Raw genomic sequence first — 22,447 nt, 5'->3', positions numbered from 1 at the left:
TTAATGCCACTCTTAATGACAACTTGTGAAGATTAGGAACTTGTCAGAATCAGATATCAGCAAAAGCTCCAGCTTGCTTTGTGAAGTCAGTCTGAATTAATTAATGGGTAGCTTTCCTTTGATATCGCTTTGATATTTGGCTGCAGCTGGATAAAAATCAACCACAAAGGAAGCTACATTTTGTTTACCACTGCTTAAGACTCTATTTAGCTCAATGTGGTGTTGTTTTTTTCTCTTTTGCAGCTTTGCTATTTTAACTTCCCTGGCACAAGGCAATAGAGGTGGGCTATTGCTAATAAGTGGAGTTATGGTGGCATGTTTTTCAGTGGTTGCTTCTCTCGGTTCCTGGAGATGCTCAGGCTACATTCTGGGAGGGAAGCCATTACTGATTTCAGCAAAGCTGTAAGTGAATAGATAGACCATTCCAAAAGCAAGATAAACATTAGCCTTGCCCACTCCAGCACTGCTTAAAAGTATTAAATACTTTAATGATATTTGCTCTCTTTTAGCGGGTTCTGATCACTTGCTCCATCCTGACAGCCTGAAATATAAGCTCTGCAACTAGGGGTCTTCCTTAACTTTTCAGGCTGAAACTCACATTTTAGTGTTTCTACAGGTTTTGGATGTCCACCATGACAATCAGATGAATGTATCTGCACTCCAAAGAGGTGCTTGCACCCAAATGAGTCCCTGAGTATTTGTAGCAGCCCCAGTGACCCTGCTGGCAAGAGGAGAAATGATTGCTCTGCACACCACAGGGGAAGAGCGGACAAAGAAGTGGCTCTTTCAACTAAAGCTGATGAAGATGATGATTTCTTCCAGAGAATGAGCAAAAAATCAATTATCTCTCTGGGTCTGGAAAGAATATTTTTAATTAGGCAGAATATAATTGCTCAAAGTCTGTTATTAGAGAAGAGGCTGAGTCAAGCCACCCAGTTTCACCTCATTTTCCAGGATGTATTATGGGGTTTCTAATGACCACAGAGAAGACAGAAATTTCTCTCTCATCATGTATGTTGTCATATACAACAGGATGGTGCATCTAAACATCATTACCCAATTGAGATGGCAGAAAGGTAGCTAGGGATGCCTCAGCTTCCCACACCACCATGGGAGTACTGATACCAAATGAGAACATTGCATCGCTTCAATAGCCACAGACCGCACAGCAGAGGTCTTTGAAAGAAGCAGCACAGCTCCCAGGGTTGAATACAATGGCAGAAAGATGCTGAACAAACAACATTTCTGTTATAAACATGCCACGAAACACAGGCTCAGATCCATAGGTGCCAAACATTGCTATCGAGGCAGGTAAATGTCATCCAAGGGCAACTCTAATGATGTTACTTCCTGACGCCTGCAACATTGTTTATGATTTGCCTTTCTAATTTCACTATCGTAGGAGTAGTCAGACAGCTAGGAAGGCTCCCTGTACTAGTTTTTCATTATGAAGACAGTTTTAATAGGTTGTGTCATGGTGCTAATGAGGCTGACTGGAGCACCTGTACTTTCTGTTCTGGATAACAGAAAACAGCTAACGCCAGCAGGAGGATAAACACCTGTTTAAGAGAGTGCCTGGCCTATTATACTTAGCTTAGCATCCCACCTAAATCTTGGTGATCTTTGCAATACCCCAGAGTACCACAGTGATGACCTCTCAATTTTGTTCAGTTTTCCATTCTGAAGCACGCAGCAAAAGGTTCTCCAGTCAGTGATTTTTGGGTACCCAGCTTGAAAGTGATATCATGTGAACAGATCCTCCAGCCTCACTGAATAAGACGTTCTAAGCTGCACATTAAATTCTGGAGGCATTTTGCAAAGCGATGACCTCAACTGTCTGGAGTTTTGGAAATCAGAGGTACAGCCCAGTGTCACATGCCAGAACAGTTTGGCCTTTTGAGGATGGACTTCACGTTAGGGAATTTTTCTGACATTAAGCCAGTATTAAGTGTTACTTAGTTTCCATCCTGATATTATTATACTGCAAAGCTACACAAAAATTCCTGAACTACTTCAAACCAGCTATCTGAAAAAGCTAGCATGCACCTAACTGCATTTCAGCGGGGCTAACATGCTCTTGCTTCTCAGCAGATCTGCTACACCAGGGCAAAGCAACAGTCTGATATGAACGTCTGGGATCTGAAAGAGCTCACTGACACCCACACCCCATGCAGTTCTGCACTCTCCTGTAATGCATAGAATCATAGAATGACCTGAGTTGGAAGGGACCCACAAGGATCACCAAGTCCAACTCCTGTCCCTGCACAGGACAACCCCACAGTTCACACCATGTGTCTGAGGGTGTTGTCCAGTCTCTTCTTGAACACTGTCAGGCTTGGGGCTGTGACACCTCCCTGGGGAGCCTGTTCCAGTGTCCAGCACCCTCTGCATGAAGAACCTTTTCCTAATGTCCAACCTAAACCTCCCCATAGCACATCTTCCTGCTATTCCCTTGGGTTCTGTTGTTGGTCACCAGAGAAAAGAGCTCAGCGCCTGCCCCTCCTCCTCCCTTGTGATGAAGCTGGAGCTGCCATGAGGTCTCCCCTCAGTCTCCTCCAGGCTGAACAAACCAAGTGACTTTAGCTACTCCTCATACAGCTTCCTTTCCAAACTCTTCACTAATTTTGTGGCCCTCCTCTGGACACTCTCCAGTATCTTTATATCCTTTTTATAGTGTGGCGTCCAGAACTACACACAGTGCTACAGGTGACATTCCCCAAGGGTTAGGCTGGGGTGTCGCCTCCCTGATAAGACAGATCAAGGTTTAGCTTCCTTCTCCCAGTGTTTCAGGTCAATGGATCTTCCTGCAATTTCCTATTCTTAACGAGTATGCTTCAAATGTTTGGAAGCTTTTCCAAATAATAAAAATACTTACAGCATGGACTCATATCCTAATATCACAATTCTTGAGTTACTGCCCTCAGTACTAGGCAACCAAGTTCTTGTTTTCTCTTTATTCCATGGTAGTTTAATATTTTCATACAGAGTGGAACAGCTTCAAGATGAGAAATGGTGACCTCCGACCTCAACTAAGTCCAGTGGTGAAGGTTCCATTGGGTCAGTTCAAATTAAATCCTTACAACAAACTAGCCAGAGAGGATATGAATTGCATTCTCCTGCATGACAGAAACCTCTCCTAATGCTCAGGCTGTATGGGAAGGTGAATTTGCCCCCCATTCCTCAATGAAAAAAGAGACAATATGATTAGGAATTAAATGTTTTGCTCAACTTAAAGAAGTTCTTTTCAGTTAATCAATATTCCACTCTCCCTGTGCCTGCACAATACCCATTATTCTGCCATTAAGCTCCAAGTTTAGCTACTTACAGGGATTTCACTGGGCTCCTAAGTCACTTTTTACCGTTTTATGAATTTAGGGCTGGTGATCCATCCTGTTTTTCATAGTAATGGTAGATGTAAACCCGACCTTTCTACTAAGGTATCTGCATTTAGTGCAAATATTGATTTTTCATTTAAGTGGCAAAGTCAGTGCAACCTTTATTGAGGGGCAGAGGTGGAAGCACTGTATTTGGATAATAAAAAGTCACTTCTGAGCCAGACCAGATGTATCATTGTGGTTCTATTTGCATAGTGTTTTAAAGGAAGAATTGGGCCAGACTCACTTTCCTAACATCATTCAATGTCTTACAGCTCAGTTCCTAGGAATAGGCACTCCCTGGGAATTCTTCACTTTCCCATCTGGTTATTTTCATCACTTAAACAGTTCTATATTTTTCAGATCCTTCATTAAACAGCATTTGGCCATGCTATATGGGTAATGAATTAGTTTAATTTGTCATCATAAATCAATAACTCCAATCCCTTAACTAACTTAATTGCTCTTTGAATTCCCCTTCTGTTTGTCAAAATCTCTCAAAGTCACTGATATCTCATATTCATGCTATTATTCAAGTCATATTGGATGATTACCTTTTTATTACAGGTAATTTTTACATAATGTTCATATAGTACTGACAACTCATAAGACCTAAAGCAGAAAAGGGAACTGGATATTAAAACGCTACTCTAGAAAGGACAGTGCTGGGATATTAATTAGAAATGAGACCATGATGTAAAGTGAAAATCAGAAACGTGTTTGGTTTTTTGCTTCTTGTTAGACAAACAGTATTTTATTAGAAAGTGAACATGGATTCATAGTAAGTCGTCAAGGATTCCTGCATTTTGAAGCAGATTATTCTGAAGGTTAAATAACCTGCTGAATTGATTCAGCACAGTGCTGAGATTTCTCTCCCACATTACAACCCCTTAAGCCCTGTGTCCCAGATGGGCCGTGGTGCTGCCTTGCCAATACACGCCATAGCGACAGCGTGACACGTAACAAGACCAAGTGTGTTTTACACCCAACGTGAAACCTGAGCTGGTCTGCAGGGTGAGAGGAAGGCTCAAAGTAGACTTGGCTTCGTGACGATGATTGTCAGCCTGGCAGAACAAACCCCACTGTGAATGGGCACCAGAAGAGAATAATGATCTAAGTTCCTCTTTAAAAAACAGTTTTTCATACTCCACACTGCTAAACAGACCCTGAGGTTTCCTCACAGCCAGTGCAAAATACTTAGAGAAAAGTTTCTAATACACTTCTGTTTCCTTGTCACATAAACAGCATTTAAAACAAGCAGCAGTGATTCTTCTAATATAAAAACTGAAAAATCTCTCCCTCGACAACATTTGGCAAAAAGGAAGCCATTAATATTTTACAAGACAGTTACATCCTACAAACTCCACCTTGCTGTTTAAATTTTAAGAGCTTTCTCAGAACTGTATTTCTCCATTGTTAAACCCTTAATTAGATCGATTCATACAGCTAATGTCCTAATTTCATGCCAAAACTTTAATACAAAGGGTTTGCTGCTACTTGTAATACGTATATCCCACTTGAAATAAGAACCACGTAAACCATTAGGCTGTTGAACGCACAGGAGCGCTGAGACCTAAATCACTGTGGGCTGTTACTTGCTTCTGCAATAACCTTAGCTATAAGGATATATGTGAAAATATACATATAGGCAACAGATAATCATGGCCATGTCAGATGAATCATAGAATCATTTAGGTTGGAAAAGACCTTTAAGATTGAGTTCAACTGCAAACCGAACACTGACACATCTGACACTAAACCAACCTAAATCTAACTTAAAATACAGAACAAAGACTCCAAAGAGTTTCAGGTGCAGACTTTACAAATGTATTCCCATTGATTCCTGACTTCAAATAGCTTCTGCATGAGATTAAAGGTGTATTTATTCAGCAACTGAACTCCAAGAATCAGACCAACAAATAATGCTTGTGTTACCTGTCTGCACTTAGCTCTTGATGGGAAATCCTACCACATTCACTAGGTAGCAAAACAGAGCACATTCTCATTTTAAACTAATGCACTTTAAAACTAAAACAAACAAAAAATGCCAGTGCCACAAAGGCAGCTAAAGCAATCTCTGCATTCAGCTCTTAGAGGTTTACTCTCTGTACGGAAGCCAATTTTCATTAAGCGGCGAATTAGAGCTCAGGGCAGGGACTAAGATTATCACATCTAATGTAAGGTACAGAATAAATTTAGATGAGAGGAATTTATTGGATTTTTGTTTATTTTGTGTATTGTGTTTAGGGAGTAGAAGTTAAACACCTCTAACAAAACCATGAGATTCTTAATGAAGATGAGACTAGTTAAGGCCTCAGCTCTACATCTCATCCCAAAGAAGCCCATTTCTAAGATCATTATTACATTCAAATTGAGTTTTTCCCATTTCTCCCTTCTGCCCTTTAAAACAAAATCCAGACCGACATTCTAAAAAACCCTGACTGTAAGCTCAATAATACAAACTGCATCCCTATGAGCCAGGATATGAGCTATGAGCTTGATATATTTTAAAAGACGCATCTGGAAATTAATATTGTTCATTTACAAGACACAAAAGCTATTCATGATGCCAGCGCAAAGTAAACAGAACTGCCCCTATTTCATTGATATGTATCATATATATCAATATGCCTGTATGTCTCAAACACTGTGTATCTTCTCTGCCTAATAGCAATCCTACCATAACAAGTTGATATCTAAACACATTTTGGAGGAAAGATAAAAGCTCCATTATATGACAAGGAATATTATGACTAACAGAGAGATTATACTAATCATGAGTAAAAAGATGTTTGATCCTACTTATGCTGAAAGTTTTTAAAAATTAAAAAGAAATCTTTTAAATTAATTTTATCCTCAGGAAAATGATTAAAACCAGAAAAGCCTTGAGATGTCAGCTGGTGACATGTTTTTCTTCTTTATCTTTCTTTTTGTTGTTGTTGCTGTGAAAAAAAATCTGAAAGAATACAGCAAAGTGCATCATTAACTTCTTATTAATTTTATAATACAAAGGCAATTCAGTTAAAATAGTGGTGCTGCAACTTTAAATTACAGAACTAGCTTGGTATTTAATGAGAGATTTAGCACAGCAGGGTTTCTGTTAAATTAAGTTGTGCCTTCACATCACAGTGGGAAAACAGGTGTATATTGGTTTAGAATTATGGAAATGTTGACTAATTCCAAGGCTTGTAATCAAACAACAAGGCACCCTGCAATATTTTCTTCCAAGATTCTGCATTAATCATTTATGTCTGGTCTTATTTTCTTTATGTCCACTAAAAGCGTGCAGCTCAAAGGAGCAGATAAATGTTTGTGTTCTCATGTCTCTGTTAAGGATGAGGTCCACGCAAGAAGTAGATATCGAAACAGAGTGCTGCAGGCTTTGCTCAAACACCTACCTAAATTAAACTGAATGTGCAGTCTTGAAAGTGGGATGAATTTCACACTGAAAAAAACACTTTATTTGGCTTTGTGAGCACTGATCTAAAACCTGCTTATGGAGCCACATGGAGCAAGTCTGCATTCAAGAAATTGAGAGACTAAGACCAAAACTAATCTGGCCCCATCATTTAATGCACGTGGAGGTATTCCTCTCCATGTTTCCGCAGCAGGACGGGTTATACCTGTGTGCAGGTAAAACGCAGGTGAGTTGCTACCACCGCAGCATCCCTTCCGGCCCCTGCTCCTGCATCTGCCATCATTCCTTATCTTACACTGATAAATCACCTGCCTTTGCCTCGGATTTTCTTCATGGGCTGTTTAAGGATGCCTCTTATCTAACACATGGCGGTATTACAGTAAAAGTGGAAGGCCCTGATTCTTTTCTTTCCAAGAGACACCTTATTGCTGAACCTCCTACATACCATATCTTATTTACTGGAAGCAAGCTGACACTTGATGCCCAAATGAACCTGATCCAAATTCATCCCCTGTTGTAACTCTGCCAGAAGATTTCTTCCATTTGCTCTGAAAGAGGCTTTTTCACACATGGACCCATCCACTACTGATTCCTGCTCGTTCGATGGAAGCTGCTTAGTGGGCCAGAGCTGACAACATGGAAATTGCTAAAATTCAAATAAGGAGAATCCCGCTAATGTGAAATGTCTTAAGCATGTGTGCAAAACTTTAAAGTGTGCTTAAATGAAGTTATTTTGGGAATACACAGATGCAGCATAACAATCTCACCATATATGCTGAATGTCAGCACACAGCATGTGCAAAATATAGAATTCATTATATAATATATGCTGAATGGTTCTCAGAGTAACAGATCTGTATTCGAGCTGTTTCTCTTTATTAGAAGTGCCCCTTTAAGAAGTAGGTATAACAATGTATCTCAAAATCTTAACATCTCTGGCAGTATCAGGAGTATTTTTAAAGCCCAGGCCCTAGAATCATGGGAATGTAATTTTCACATTTTCTTAAAAGAAAAGTTTGTAACCTTGCTGTCAAGACAGAAAAACACAGCTTGAAAAGACAAGTTTTAAATGACAAGGAGCTAGAGATGACATTAGTAAAAAATATATTTTTGAGTTTTATAAAAAAAAAATCAAAAGTTATAGTGGTCTCTTTAACTGCTGCATGTTCGTTATCTGTACAAAAGCAGAGGAGAAAACAATGCCCTGCTCCAGTAAAATGTGACACAGAGCTCAGCCAGCTTTGCCACCTGTACGTGGGAAGGTCAGGGAAGGAGTTTGACCCTCCGAGTCACCCGCAGGGATAACTAAGATCTCTCAAAACACAGCAACCACCTCCTGGGGCTTGGGGAAGAACAGAGGAGGAAATAAAGGGACCCTCTCTGCTTCTAAGGGGAGTGATGTCTAGATCCCATCTCAGAGCTCCAGAGTAGGGTCCCACAGCCTACCTGGACCCAGGGATGCCGTCTGGGCAGGGTGCTGCTCCAGCAGCTGGGGACCCACCTCCACTGGAGTGTCCATCCTAGCCAGGCACTCAGCACAGCCGCTTGACTCAAAGCATGTTGGAGAGCGACTACGCAATGAGTTGGGTTAAATGCAATGTTAGGTGATTTGGGTTAGAGAGTATTCAACATCCAAGGCCTCATTGTTTTCTGGCAGTGGGGATGGGAACTGACAACTGGGATTGTAGAGCCAGAGGATTCTGAATTTCAGCCTGAGCTCCAAAAGGATCTCAAAGGGAATTGTCCCTCAGAGCCTTCTTTTCTCTCTGAGGGTGGTACATCCATCCTCTACACCCTCAAAAGCTGAGCCTACCACTGGGAGGCTTGTAAGGTCTTGACACTTCCAAGGGCCAGTTGCTGGAAAACATCACTTGAATCTGAAGTGCCAGAATTTTTCTTTTATTTTCTTGTAGTTGGTTTTGCCTCTGAAGATTTCCCAGCACCTCTTCCTGCATTCTCACTTGCAAATGACAGAGGGTTCCCATTTTACCTCGGTGAATTAGCAGGACTATCCACCATATTTCTCTACATTGGTCATTTCTGTGACAGATGAGGTGGCTTTCCTAACAGGAGTTGCATAAAGTGAGCTGGCCAGATGTGAATTTTTCAAACACAGTGTCCAATTTCACATACAGCATGTAGGAACTACAGGATATTGTCCATATAACTGTCAGTCCAGTTAATGTTCTATTTATTTATACAGTGTTGTATATATTTATTTATTTTTGTGTCTGCAACCATACACTGAAACCACATACTTGAACATTTCCCCTACATCTTCCCCATCCTTTATATTTTTCCTTCACAATCCCCAAAGTATTTGGCTGCACACAGCAGAAAAAAATTAAACATTCAAACAAGAATTCAGAGTTAAATAATGCAATTACTAGTGACATACTTCTCTCTAGCCCTGTAACTGAAATCTGAACTACTGTAGGATAACACAAGTTACAGTTTGCTCAACACGACCACAACTGTTTCAACCACCGGTGTGAGGTTATCAGTGAGAATACATTGCTGAGGAGAGGTGGTGGCAGGGAACAGGGTGACACTTTGCAAGCTGCTACGTGGTACCGCACTCTACGGTACCCTGATTTGCAGCCACCACACCAATGCAGTGAGGTTGTGTAGAAACCATGGGGATAAAGGCTGCGTGTAACAAAGTTGGCTGCATTATGTCTTTTCCTCTTCTCTCTCTTTTCAAACTAGAAGCCCCAGTGGTGCAGCGTTTTTCTGCCATATGTTTTTCCCCCTCCCTCCCTGTTAAATTAAAAAGAAATAAAAAATGAATCTACCTTGCATTTCAGCAAATGCCTCTAGTCAGCAGGAATCAACACTGTTTCCAGCCAAGGGATTTTCTACGGAACAGCAACTCCCCTTTGACATGATGCCATTGCTACAGGACTGGCACCGTTATAGGACAGACCATCAGGTTAGCCACCCTCCCTTGAAGACACCAAGGTCATTTGGGGCACCAAACAGCATCTTGAGCAAAAGGTCTATTTTTCTGGTGATAAAATAATTAGGATCAAAAAATAAATGTACTCACCCCAGGTAAAGTTTTAATATTGTGCAGTGCATTCTGTGCCTCAAGAGCAGCTTTTCTTGTATAAAATGTTACGAAACAACAACCTATAGAGAGAAATGAAAAGCTTTCAGAAATTAGTGAGTATGATTTGTGAGAGTACAATAGGGAGAGAGAAAAAACAGTGGTTGAACAACACATTATGAAAGCTGGAAATGTGAATTATCATGAGGCTGCCCGAATGACATGAATAAAAGAAAGCTTGTATGGTTTAAAATAAAAAGTCACCCCCTGTGCATTGCACCTACATTGTTAGTGAACTGTAATCACTTAGAAATTAAGTTAACCAAAATCCAATTGGCTTTGTACAGTACAAATAAGGTTATATTTTTCAGAAGGCTCCCCATTATACTTTGAATATAAGCAACGTGGCAAGCTCAAGCAGCAGGAATCCATTGTTCGATCCCAGGCAGAAAACCAGGTGAAAGAAGGACCTCATTTAAAGTACCTTATATGTAAGAACTAAGGTTTTCTCCTGACCATTTGAAACCGAGTAGAGTGGGAGGTAGGACACTCGTCTCAGCTGCAAAAAGAAGATAAGCTACAGGACAATTCACCGCTGGTGGGATAGGGGAGGTTCCTAATGGCTGGCAGCACTAAGTGAGGCTGCACCCATCTAACCTTCAGTAAACCAGACAGTTTTAGTTGTCTTAATCCCTTGTTTATCCCTTTGGCAGCACGGTGCAACTACACAGTATGTGGGACCAAACACAAGTTGTTATCACTTTCTCCATTGCAAACATGCAAACGAACCCAGGCAGCTCAACACGTGCCCCAGGGTGAGGTCAGGGCTCACAGGTGGATCCTCAGGGGACAGATATAACATGATAGGTGTGGGACAACGAAACACGGATCAAGATTTGACTTGCTACACTCCGTAATGTTCCACAGTAAGGAAGTTTGCTTGCATGGATGCAAAGGGCACATGTGGAGAGCTTTCTGCAGGAGGACCTTGCATCCACGTTGCAGGTGGGATGCTCAACACAATATCCCAGCTTGTGACTTCAACTTTACTTCCAGCAGGAGGGTAACAACTCTAAAAGCATCACTTGTGCACTTACATGCATAACACAAGATTACAGGTATAGACACAAGGAAAATCCACACTTAAATAGCTCCCACCCAGCACAGTAAATTGATGATGTAGGCACACCCTTGGAACATAATCTGTTGCTACTCTGTCCTTGGGGAAACCAGGTGGGGCTGAATGAAGCCCTTGTCCTGTGGACATGGGCAGCCCCTGCTTTGGAGCCATGTCACATGAAGAAGAGATCCCAAAACTATGGGGCTCTGTGGCTGCAAACTGGGCACTCAGTGACCCAGCTGCTACATGGAGAGGCAAAACATGCTGGTTAAGGCTGGTCAGGAGCCAGAAGTGGCTACTTATATCAAACAAAATGATGCAGATTTCACTGATGAGCCAGAAAGCAATCCTATTTTGCTAATCATAAGCGGAGATCTTTGGCAACTCCAGAGAAATGTCAAAACCAAACAGTAAATAGAAGAAACCCTGTCTCTCGAGCCTCATTATTCCCTTGGAATGTGACACTTCGGGCAGTGAGCAAAGATTTTGCTTGCACCAGATCCCTAATGTTGACCAAGGTGAAACATCACATCCCACCTGACATGTCCACTTTTGTTCAACCTTGCAGCATCCCTATAACAGCAAAGGAGGACCTAGGGGAGAGTGTGCACAGGAGAACACAGACAGCAAACATTTTAAGGACCCATGTGGAGGTGGCCCACACTGCACCTTGGAAGGAAGGGCTGAACTGTTGCTTGGCTTAAGCTCTGCATTGCACTGCAAACCCTCTCTCTGGCTTTGCAGCCAGACCAGAGACAACCATCACCTTTACAGCAAGCAAAAGTAATCCTGTATTCCCAGCTGGAATACAATGAGTTTATCCCTAATGCAGAAAAGCACTTGCAGGAAATACAATACAAGAGCAGGCAGGTAATGCAGATGTAACACAGCTGAGAGAAACATTTTTCATGCTGCCAACATGTTCCTTAAAATGTCACAGTTTACGACAGAGACAGTTTAGTAATTATTTCAGTGAACCAAGCATTGTTTAGCATGGAGGAGTATTACAGACAGCACAGGTTTGTGCTTCCTTTGAGTGTTTCTAATTTCACTTTCACCAGTTTTTGTTTCACTGGCAAATTCTGAAAATTTAAATTATTTTACTCCAGAAATAAAATGGGAAACAATTTGTAACATTTATTAGCGTGACTTTGAGAAAACATTGCAACATTTCTGTGTCCTGCCCGCCACCTCCGAAGTCTATCATCTATTGTTTCTTCATTTGGTCTATCAGCTTTTTAATATAAAGTTTTTTAATCAGGAGAGAGGATTCAGAGGGGAAAATACCAAGCAGTAGTCACAACTTTGCAATTGCCATGTCCTTTAACCATGGGTCTGAAGAGTTTCATTTTACATTTCAGCTCTGTGGGGTTTTTTTCCAATAAGGAGAAGTTTGAAATCTATTGGTTTATCATTCTTGGCACTACTTGAAAGAACTGCACTTGGAAGATGAATATGCTGTGAAATACCCTTTAACTAGTCATTTTTGGGAAGTAATAGTGCAGGAGAGAAAAATGTCTCTGTGAATGAGCACTGGGAGAAAACAGTAGCTTAATGAGAAACGTGCAGATGTTTCAGGCAGGTCATCAGACCCTGACGAAAATGGAGCCTTCTAAGCTCACAGACTGACACATCTGAAAATGTACATAGATAAAACCTTTCTCTGGACTCATTTTGCTCATCTCTGCTTTAAAAAAAAGCACAGCAAAACAAGTGATGGTTTGTTTTGGTTTGAAGAGATGATGGCCACCAGTTGTGGACACCTGATTTTGAAGTTATCTGCTAAAGAGGTCAGGGCTGGACTGAGGAAAGAAAATATGAAAACACGGAAGAACAGAAAAGCCACAAATGCACATGATGCATACTCCAGTGTAACAACCCTTTGGCTCTGTATGACATCCCATAGGAGAAAGTACCAAATTCAGCCCTTTCTGCAGAAATATTGCAGGGGAAGAAGCCTGTGTGAGAGGACAGGTCTAATATGCGCTTTAGGACTGGTAGCTGCCCCTTGTTGAAAGACAACTAGGAAACAACTTTTCTTCCCCCATTTTCCCTAACAAAAGATAATCTTGCCAAAGACAAATTGGTGATACCACTGGAAAAGAAAAAGTACATTTCTACTAAGAGAGAAGAGAGAGAGAGAGAGAGAGAAAGGGAAAGAGAAAGAGGAGGAGGGAGAGGAGAGGAGAGGAGAGGAGAGGAGAGGAGAGGAGAGGAGAGGAGAGGAGAGGAGAGGAGAGGAGAGGAGAGGAGAGGAGAGAAGAGAAGAGAAGAGAAGAGAAGAGAAGAGAAGAGAAGAGAAGAGAAGAGAAGAGAAGAGAAGAGAAGAGAAGAGAAGAGAAGAGAGAGGAGGGGAAGGGAAGGGAGAAAGGAGAAGGAGAAGGAGAGGGAGAAGGAAAGGAAAGGAAAGGAAAGGAAAGGAAAGGAAAGGAAAGGAAAGGAAAGGAAAGGAAAGGAAAGGAAAGGAAAGGAAAGGAAAGGAAAGGAAAGGAAAGGAAAGGAAAGGAAAGGAAAGGAAAGGAAAGGAAAGGAAAGGAAAGGAAAGGAAAGGAAAAGAGAGAAGAGAAGAGAAGAGAAGAGAAGAGAAGAGAAGAGAAGAGAAGAGAAGAGAAGAGAAGAGAAGAGAAGAGGAGAAGAGAAGAGAAGAGAAGAGAAGAGAAGAGAAGAGAAGAGAAGAGAAGAGAAGAGAAGAGAAGAGAAGAGAAGAGAAAAGAAAAGAAAAGAAAAGAAAAGAAAAGAAAAGAAAAGAAAAGAAAAGAAAAGAAAAGAAAAGAAAAGAAAAGAAAAGAAAAGAAAAGAAAAGAAAAGAAAAGAAAAGAAAAGAAGAAGGAAAGCATGCTCTCCCCAGCACACATAATCTTGGCCTCATCATCAACAAACCTGACAGCAGCTTGAACCAAAACTAAACTTTTCTGACATCCAAATAACTCAAAGCCTGGCAGCGATAACCTTCTCCCCTCCTAGTCAGGACAACTTAAAAGGTGAATTGGTTTGTGGACATGGTTCTGTCAATCCTCAATAGCCTGAAACACAGCCCGGTTTAACTCCATGTGGGTTAGTATCTTCTCAACCAAAGGAACAGGAATTTGTGCTGCCAGTCAGTGCCTCCAAAGCAGCAAATCTCCTGTGTTTTGGTACACTGGTTGTGCTCTACTTGGAACTGTATTTACTACAGCGTAAGACATTTCTTCTTTGTACCTAGAAAAAATACTGAATGAATCATGCGGATCTCTCCAGTCCCTTAAGGACATCGGCAACAACTTCGTGGTGATCCTGCCAGATGCTTGAACAGACTGAATAAAACCTGCCACCCCACACTGCACTGTGTCTGATAGCAACAAATGGGATGTCTGAGAAACAAAGGCAGAAACCAGCCCTGCTTCTCAAAGCATCTGACGAGAAAATGCTGCAGTGTGTAAACTACAATGCTCAACTTCAACACCTCATTAAAAAAAGGAAAAGATCTCTTATTTCACCTTGTTTTCTCTCTCTCTTTTCTTTTTTTTTCTTCCCCTTTTTCTTTTGTCAAAGGAAATTTAGTGCCAGAAAAAGACCCTAAGGTCCCAGCCATTGGGAGAAAGTTGACACATTCAATTCTCCATGACACATTCAATTCACAAGCCCCTGCTCAGGCTGCCAAAGGTACCAATTAGCACCAGTGGTGGAGATTTTATTTATTTAATTTCCACAGAAACCTGTTTAGCAAGACACCGACAGGGGCAAACAGCCTTGTGTATGGCTAGAAACAGCTTTACTTGAGTCACTGTCAAAGATGGCAGCAGGATTACACGGGGATCATACAGCCAGGGATTCACTAAAGCAATCATTTAGAAGTTAGGGATGGGGAAAAAAAAAGAGCAAATTATGACAACTTTCATACCACTGCACCCATGAACTTCTGCAGACAGCAAACCTGAATTTCTGGGGGACATTTGCATGCATTATGGAATTACAACAATTTGCAGAGTTTTCACTATTAAATTTCAAACAATGCCGCCATCCCTCTTGTGGGCAAGAGGTTTTTTTCGAAGAGCTGTTAGTGACCTCCTGCAACGGGACTTCTCCTCCCATGTGACTTCTGCTCTACAACCCAAATTAGCCACCTGTGAAACCCTCACCCCCATCCGCCCAGCAGAGCAGACGTGGCTTTGTTAGGCTGTGAGATACAGCCGTGCGACATCGCTAGGAGCTCCGCCGTGTCATTATTTTTATCACTATTTCCCAATTCAAGCACAGACTAATTACTCCGTGAGAGCTGTTTACATTCCTAATTTTGAACAACTAACAAAAGGAAGCTCTCCTCCTCTCAGAGATGTGGCTTACACGGTCCTCGTTGGCATTTAACGGCGCTGGGATCTGTGTAAGAGGCTTAATCTCTCAGGCAGGATTTCATGCTTGAATGAATACGGCAACCTCCATCTTGCTTCGGGTGTGAAAACGTCTCTTACAGCTCCCTAAACTGAATATACGGTTCTTAGGTTAAAGCTACCAGGAATTACACAAGTGCATTAATCTGAGAAAACAGCCCTTGGACGTGGACAGGAATTAAAACACATTATTCTACAAGGTGATCTGAGGTTTTGATTTACTTGAAGGAATGTGCTGCAGTTTCCCAGGCCTGAAAATTTAACTTTCGGGAATTAAAAGAGAAAAGATACATGAGAAAAAAAAAAAAGTCATATTCTTTGGTCTGATTTATGAGCTTCTATAGTTTTCAACTGTCAAAATTTGTCAGTTTGGATCTCTACTGCGTTGTGCATATTATCACCTGCTGCCAGTATCTGAACCCTAACCATAGGGTATAGAAATACAAGAGCTTATCAGCGCGCCTGCAAAGCCTGCAACAACTTAAAAGTATGAAATTTGCTTTACCTTCTAGACTAATAAAATAAACACTTCAAAACAGCTATAATGATTATCTGATGATTGAACTCTGTATTCTTTTAGCAAGTAATGGAATCCTGGCAGACAAATTCAATTCAAAATACATTTACATTCAGGACATCAACAAAGTCATCATGTTGTGAATTGAAAATTCCTTTAAAGGCTGCGTTTGAATTCTAAGGGGCTGACAGATCAAGGGACTGAAGGCCCTGGAAGGCTAAATGAGTGAAGTCCCGCTATGTTTCTTTCTTTCTGTGAATGAAGCTCACTTTTGTGTGTGCATTTGCAAGCAGAACAGGTGCTGGCTTCATACAAGCTTGGAATCTCAATGGGGAAAGTAGCTTCTTGTCCATGCAGCACAGTTCAAGCTAGTTTAAGTTAAGGAGAATCTCGTCCCCCCTCTCCCCGCTCGCCACCAAATGATCGTCTCCTACTTTCCACATTCACTCTTCTACTACCAAAATTTAAACATTAGACTGTGATTTAACAGGGTTACATTTTGAAAGGGTCACTTGCATTCCAGCTGTTCACCCAAATGCTGAAATACATGCTCCATAAATCGCAAACACCTGCCTGAACAGTGTGATTTGCAACTAAACCCACCATAACCTGCACTGTCATTTTCCAAAAGGTGATGAAAGCATCAAAAATTATCCTTCAGTAAAGCCACTGAAAAGAACTGTTGCTGCGGGAGTTCAGGTGCGTGGTTGGGCAATGAGCATTTTCACATTAAATTTGGCGCAGTACAATCACAGAATCACAATGGGAGCCTTGTCTGGCATTTCTTTTGTATTTTAGATTTTAGTGCAATTAGCTGAACTGCATGGAAGACTAGAAGTGTTTCAAGTCTTAGAGCTTTTGGTTGGGTGATTCCATACAAAAACAAGGAAAAACATGAAATGACTAAATAGCAAATACAGACATTCTTGACAAAGGGAAGCAAATACCATTTCCAGAAATAGAAATCCAACTATTTCTGTAATTCTACTGAACAGAAAAAGAAGATGGGTAAGGCATGGATGCATTTTGATTCCTACCTGCACCACCCTCTTGCTCTATTGTATATAGAGTCACTCGAGACTATGATGGCAATGTTTCAATCCTGAAGCAGCCCCTGATAGAATTGCCATATACTGCAGAAATCAACCTCTAATGATGCCGCCTCCCAATTAGCTCAGGTTTGCTAATAGTTTGATATAATTGGCACCCTGATGGAAACCGTATTACCAATCCTCCCGTCACCAGCCAGGAAACCGCATCACTACTCTAATGACAGCACATATTATAGCGATGCCACTTCTAATATTAATACATTAGCTGAAGGAAGGCAGGGGCTCATACGCGAGGAGGATTCACAACCAGGACCTGCCAAATTCCACCCTGCGCTCTATTTTTCCTCCTGATTATAACATCCAGGATAGCAATGCCCCAGCCCCAGTGTGCCCCTATCGCATTAAAACACAAATGCTCCCGGCCGGTAACAACCCTGTAAATGGCCAGTGAAAAATGATCCCATGGAGCTCAATTTTTTCTCTCCATGACTTGCAAGTTATGACGGCCTTTCTGTTAATTGGCCACAAGTCCTAGTTTGCTGTCAGCCTTCAGCTGCACCGGGGAGCTCTTTTGGAGGAGTCTCACTCTGTCATTCCTGTACCCTTGTGAATACAAATGCTCTCTATAAATGTCCTCTGCCTGCAAAATGGAAGTGTTTCTTTTTTTTTCCTTTTTTTTTTTTTTTTTTTTGACCTAGATTAAATCTGCTGCATTTTCAAGCCTTTTGGGAAAGCAACTAAGAACTAATATGCACCGGTCCATGTGCCACAACACTTCCCTACCCATTATTATGTAAATTTTGACTAAAGTGCGACACAGATAGTAAAGATATCAAGGGCGAAATTCCCAGAATCTGCTTTTCTTGCTCTCTGAAATAAGCCACTTATGTTAAACAGTTTTAAATGGCTAATATCTGTAAATGTATCTGAAGAATTTCAATGTACATTTTTTCATATAGGACAATGACAGCTTTTAGCAAAATTCCTGAACCTTCCCACTGCCTGAGTAATGACCGGGAAGCAATTGGTCAGCACACTGGTACAGTTTGTCGGGGCCATCTGGTTTGCTTTTGAAGAAAGGGGCCAACTTCCACATCTGCAGCTCAACAACACTCATTCAATATTTGCACTAGGTGGTGATCAGTCTTATGAGGCATGGTTGAGGCAACTGGGGGTTCAGCCTGGAGAACAGGAGGCTGAGGGGAGACCTTCTCGCTGTCTACAATTACCTGAAAGGAGGTTGTAGCATGGAGGGTGTTGGTCTCTTCTCCCAAGTAACAAGTGATAGGACAAGAGGAAATGGCCTCAAGTTGTGCCAGGGGAGGTTTAGATTGGATATTAGGAAAAAATTCTTCATGGAAAGGGCTGTCGGGCATTGGAACAGGCTGCCCAGGGCAGTGGTGGAGTCACCATCCCTGGAGGGGTTTAAAAGGAGTTTAGACAAGGTTCTTAGGGACATGGTTTAGTGTTAGAGTGAGGTTATGGTTGGACTCGATGATCCTGAGGGTTTCTTTCAATCCAAATGATTCTATGATTCTATGATAAAGGGGGGAAAAAGAAAACAGATGCAGAATTGGATTACATATGTGGTGGCAGGATAAATATATACATAAAATCAGGTTTACAGCATCAAGGCAATTTTAAGTCATTACTAACTAATCTGTCCCTAAAGAAACCATCACTGCATGAGCTGAGCTGTAATGCTCTGGGCTGACTGGCAGATGAGAGATGTCCAAACGCAAACACAGAAAGTGCTGTGGAGATACTGATGAGCAGCTGGTGACACTGGACCCACACATCAGTCCTGCGTCAACACCCTGATCTGCAGGTGGATGGAAACACCACTGACCTGCACTGGGATGTTCCTCCTCTGTCAGCCCCTCCAAGCACCCACCCAGTATAAACCCCTTGGGGGAGTCTTTGCTTTTCCAGCCCTGTGAGCTGGAAGGCTGTCAGTCAATCAACACCAGCAAGAACATCAAAGTGGCTGCTCAGCGCCTCTAGCTGAGTTCATGTTTGGGGTGTTCATATTTCTAGATCTTGGAGGCAAGGAATAATTGGGATCTTATACATCAGTCCATACAGCTTACAACAAAAACTGACTGTCAGAGCTTTTTGGGAAAAAACAACAACGGGTAAGTAGGACAGCAGAGGGAGAGGGTGGGGATATGGTGTTCCTGTTTCTAGCTCTGTGAGGGGTCAGCTGTGGGAAGTCACTGTACTTCCCACCTGTAAAGTATAGAAAACCATATAAACAAAATACAGGAGAAAAAAGAAATACGTATTTTCCAATTGGAAATAATTCTAAACAACTTCTCTCATTATGTGCATACATTGTATCACAAAGAAATGTGGAACTGGGGGGACATCTCAATGAAACTACAAAATAATAACCTATTTCTTATGCTGCCTTCTCATTGACCCTTTACACTTTCTTCTTTCCCTTCTTATTCTCACACTAATTCTCCTTAATATTTACACTTTTTCTTCCCTTCATATAAATCCTTACTCTTTTCTTCCTAGCAACTGGTTATTGTTTCCTTTTTCCTTGGCCAGATAAAAACTACTGATCTGAGTTTACTAGCTTTGGAATTAATTTAACACATCCTCTGTGGAAGTTAACTCCTAAGTTTGTCCAAGTGCTAAATTCATTTTTGCATATAGTAAATAATGACGGTTCAAAGCACACATGATAAAAAAAAAATGGAAATAAAAAATTAAGATGTCCTCCCTCCTCCATTCTTACAGCAGAAAACTGGTGTGACACTGGATTTAAATTCAAAAAGACTCTGCAAACATCATTTTTACATAAATTAATGTAGGCAGGTATACATCTTTCTTTAATGACTTCTCAAAAGCCCTGCAAACTCGAACTCTGATATTCACTAGTAGCAAATCCAACTTCCAAGCACACACATCTCACACTCCTGGTTTTCCTTCTATGTTTTCTTTCACTTCAGTGCTTAAGAAAGATCACTAAAGACTAGTTTTCCCCAAAGAGGCTTCCAGGCCACTGCTTTGATGAAATCTCTAATTGCACTGCAAGTCCTGAGAAGCCACTCAAGTCCTAGTTCAATCAGGAGGAAACTCTGTAGTGAAAAATACTCAGAGTTATCCCTTTAAAATCTTCAAACCTTTGACTTTCAGAGTTAACTGCAATTTATAAACCTACAGTCACTATGAAAACCTATGTTCTGTATTGGAAATTATTTTCAGTGGTTAAATGCCAATGGCATCCTTGCCTGCATCAGGCAGAGAGCTGCCAGCACGTCAATGGAGGTGACCCTTGCTCTCTGCTTAGCCCTGCTGAGACACATCTGGGGTGCTGGGTCCTATTCTTGGCTCCCCAGTACTAAAGAGGTGTGGACATACAGGAGGGAGTCCAGTGAAGGGCCATGAAGATGGTGAAGGGAGTAGAACATCTCTCATATGAGGAGAGACTGAAAGAGGTGGGACTGTTTGGCCTGGAGAAGAAAAGGCTCAGGGGAATCTTATCAGTGTGTATAAATACCTGATGGGGAGGGACTAAAGACGATGGAGCCTTCTCAGTGGTGTCCAGTAACAGAACTAGAGGCCATGAACACAAATTAAAATACAATTCAATCTAAACACAAGGAAAAATGTTTTTACTGTAAGGGTGATCAAACACTGCCACAGTTTGCCCAGAGAAGTTGTGGACTCTCAGTTCCTGGAGATATTAAAATCCTACCTGGATACAACCCTGAGCAACTTGCTGTAGGTGACCCTGCTTTGAGCAGGGGTTGGATGAGATGGACCCCAGGGGTCCCTTCCAACCTCAGCCAGCCTGTGATGCTGTGAAATGGCAATGAAGGATTTTAAGTGGCTTTTCCACAAAGCCCCTACTAACACAGTTTAACTTCCTCAGAAATATATTGCAAGCTTATTTAACTTTACCACAAAACATCAGTTTAATTACTGTTTTATTGTTGTACTCATCAGCTGGGAACCAGCTGTCATTCACTAGCAAATCTCACATACAAGATGAGTTCTTTCAGAGCATTAACACAGGAGTTAATATTTTTTTAATAGAAGCAGAAGCAGAGACATTAAAATCTCAGCATGGGTCATGTCGCTACAGAAATGCAAGGAAATATGTCACACCTTGTTTTTAGAAATAGATCAATAAATTTATGAATTCAGAAACTGATACTATGATGCATTTTTTTAAGTTACAGTTTATCGAGTCCTGTTGCATCTAACATGAGGACGTTTTGTTTCAATCCCACACATTCCTTCAGCATTGCAAGAACATTTATCCACCTGCAACCCTGACAGCTCTAAAATTCTGAGCTTGTGTCTTCTAAAGACAGTATAGAAAAAGTCAGATCTAGCAATACAAAGAGACAAAAGAGGAAGAGTTCCAAGGAGAAACAGTTATAAAAGAAGGCATAGGGTGGAAAGATTGCTATTTCTGACACTTAATTAAAATCTATTAAAAAAAGAACAACAAAATCTCAATCCTGTCCTTTACCCAGTTTATTAAGATGCTGTATAGGTTGGTTTCAACACTTGTCTGGATCTGGAAGAATTGGATACCTTTTTTTCAAGAGAATCTAAAGCTGACCTCGGATAATTCATTTCTAGGAACAGAGTGTTGAAATTCTTCTGAAAATAATGTTCAAGGCCCATCTGAATCTTTAGGTGCCTCAACACTTTTGAACAACCTGGCCTTTAATCTCCCTGTGCCTCAGCTTCTCCTTCTAAAGTGGAAAAAAAAATGTCCTGAGCTCAAAGGAATACTGTGAAGAAATCATTAAAAAAAAAGAAAAAGGGTAAAAAATGGTAAAAAGATACTTCAATAATAGTGATGTAAGTAACAGCAGAGCACTACTTTCAAGTGCCGCTTCCATCTAACCAACTACAGTCTGGAATGTTTCCTCCAAAAGTTTGCTTATAGGAAACAGAAGAAATCAATACAAGACATTCAAGCTGGCTTAAGGGGCACATAAGGAGCACAGGAAGACATCATAGGTAAAATATTGTCTCAAATTGCCTTGAGCTTCAGTCAGTGAAGACGTATTTTCCCCCAAAATCCAAGGCCACCCAACCCCATATTTTACTGCTTTTGGCCAAGCCACCTAATAGGGGATCCATCCTCTACCAGTCGAAGACCTGACAAAGCCTCCACTCTGCGTCACAATTTGTTACAATATACACACTATTTCAGGGAGCAAATTTTCATCTATTTGAAAACTTTTTTTCCTTAGAAGTGTGTTACTTTTCCCCATCTTTAAAACTTGGGTATAAATCCATTGTCTGAATATGTCATACTCCCTGCTCCATTTGTCTAAGGTTCAGTCAAACACTTTCAGTTCTTTCTTGACTTCAAAATTATAAACCCTTACATATCTTGTATTGATTTCTAGGCATTCACAGTTTCACTCTTGCAGGGTCACAGCACATGTCAAGCCTTTCCTATGCTCTGTACACCTTCAAGCAGTGTTTCATCTAAGGAGCTTCACTTTTCCTGAACTTGTTAGCAGTGACACATTCTCCAATTAAGCCTTTTTATTATAGTAATAATAATAC

At 41.1% G+C, this 22,447-nt stretch overlaps 1 protein-coding gene across 8 annotated transcripts in view; it reads right to left on the bottom strand.

The window, feature by feature from the left end:
- The window catches only part of CELF2 (CUGBP Elav-like family member 2), a 380,150-nt gene that overhangs the window by 94,249 nt on the left and 263,454 nt on the right, over window positions 1–22,447 (bottom strand). For all 8 annotated transcript variants that reach the window (XM_082046820.1, XM_082046821.1, XM_082046822.1 and 5 more), the window contains one exon: window positions 9,842–9,924. In XM_082046820.1, coding sequence (XP_081902946.1) covers window positions 9,842–9,924 — 83 coding nt within the window. The remainder of the gene's footprint in view (window positions 1–9,841; window positions 9,925–22,447) is intronic.

This window comes from Streptopelia decaocto, assembly GCF_964273445.1.
Source record: "Streptopelia decaocto genome assembly, chromosome: 1".
In the NCBI taxonomy this organism is placed as follows: domain Eukaryota; kingdom Metazoa; phylum Chordata; class Aves; order Columbiformes; family Columbidae; genus Streptopelia; species Streptopelia decaocto.
This window is presented reverse-complemented; position numbering and strand designations above follow the sequence as displayed.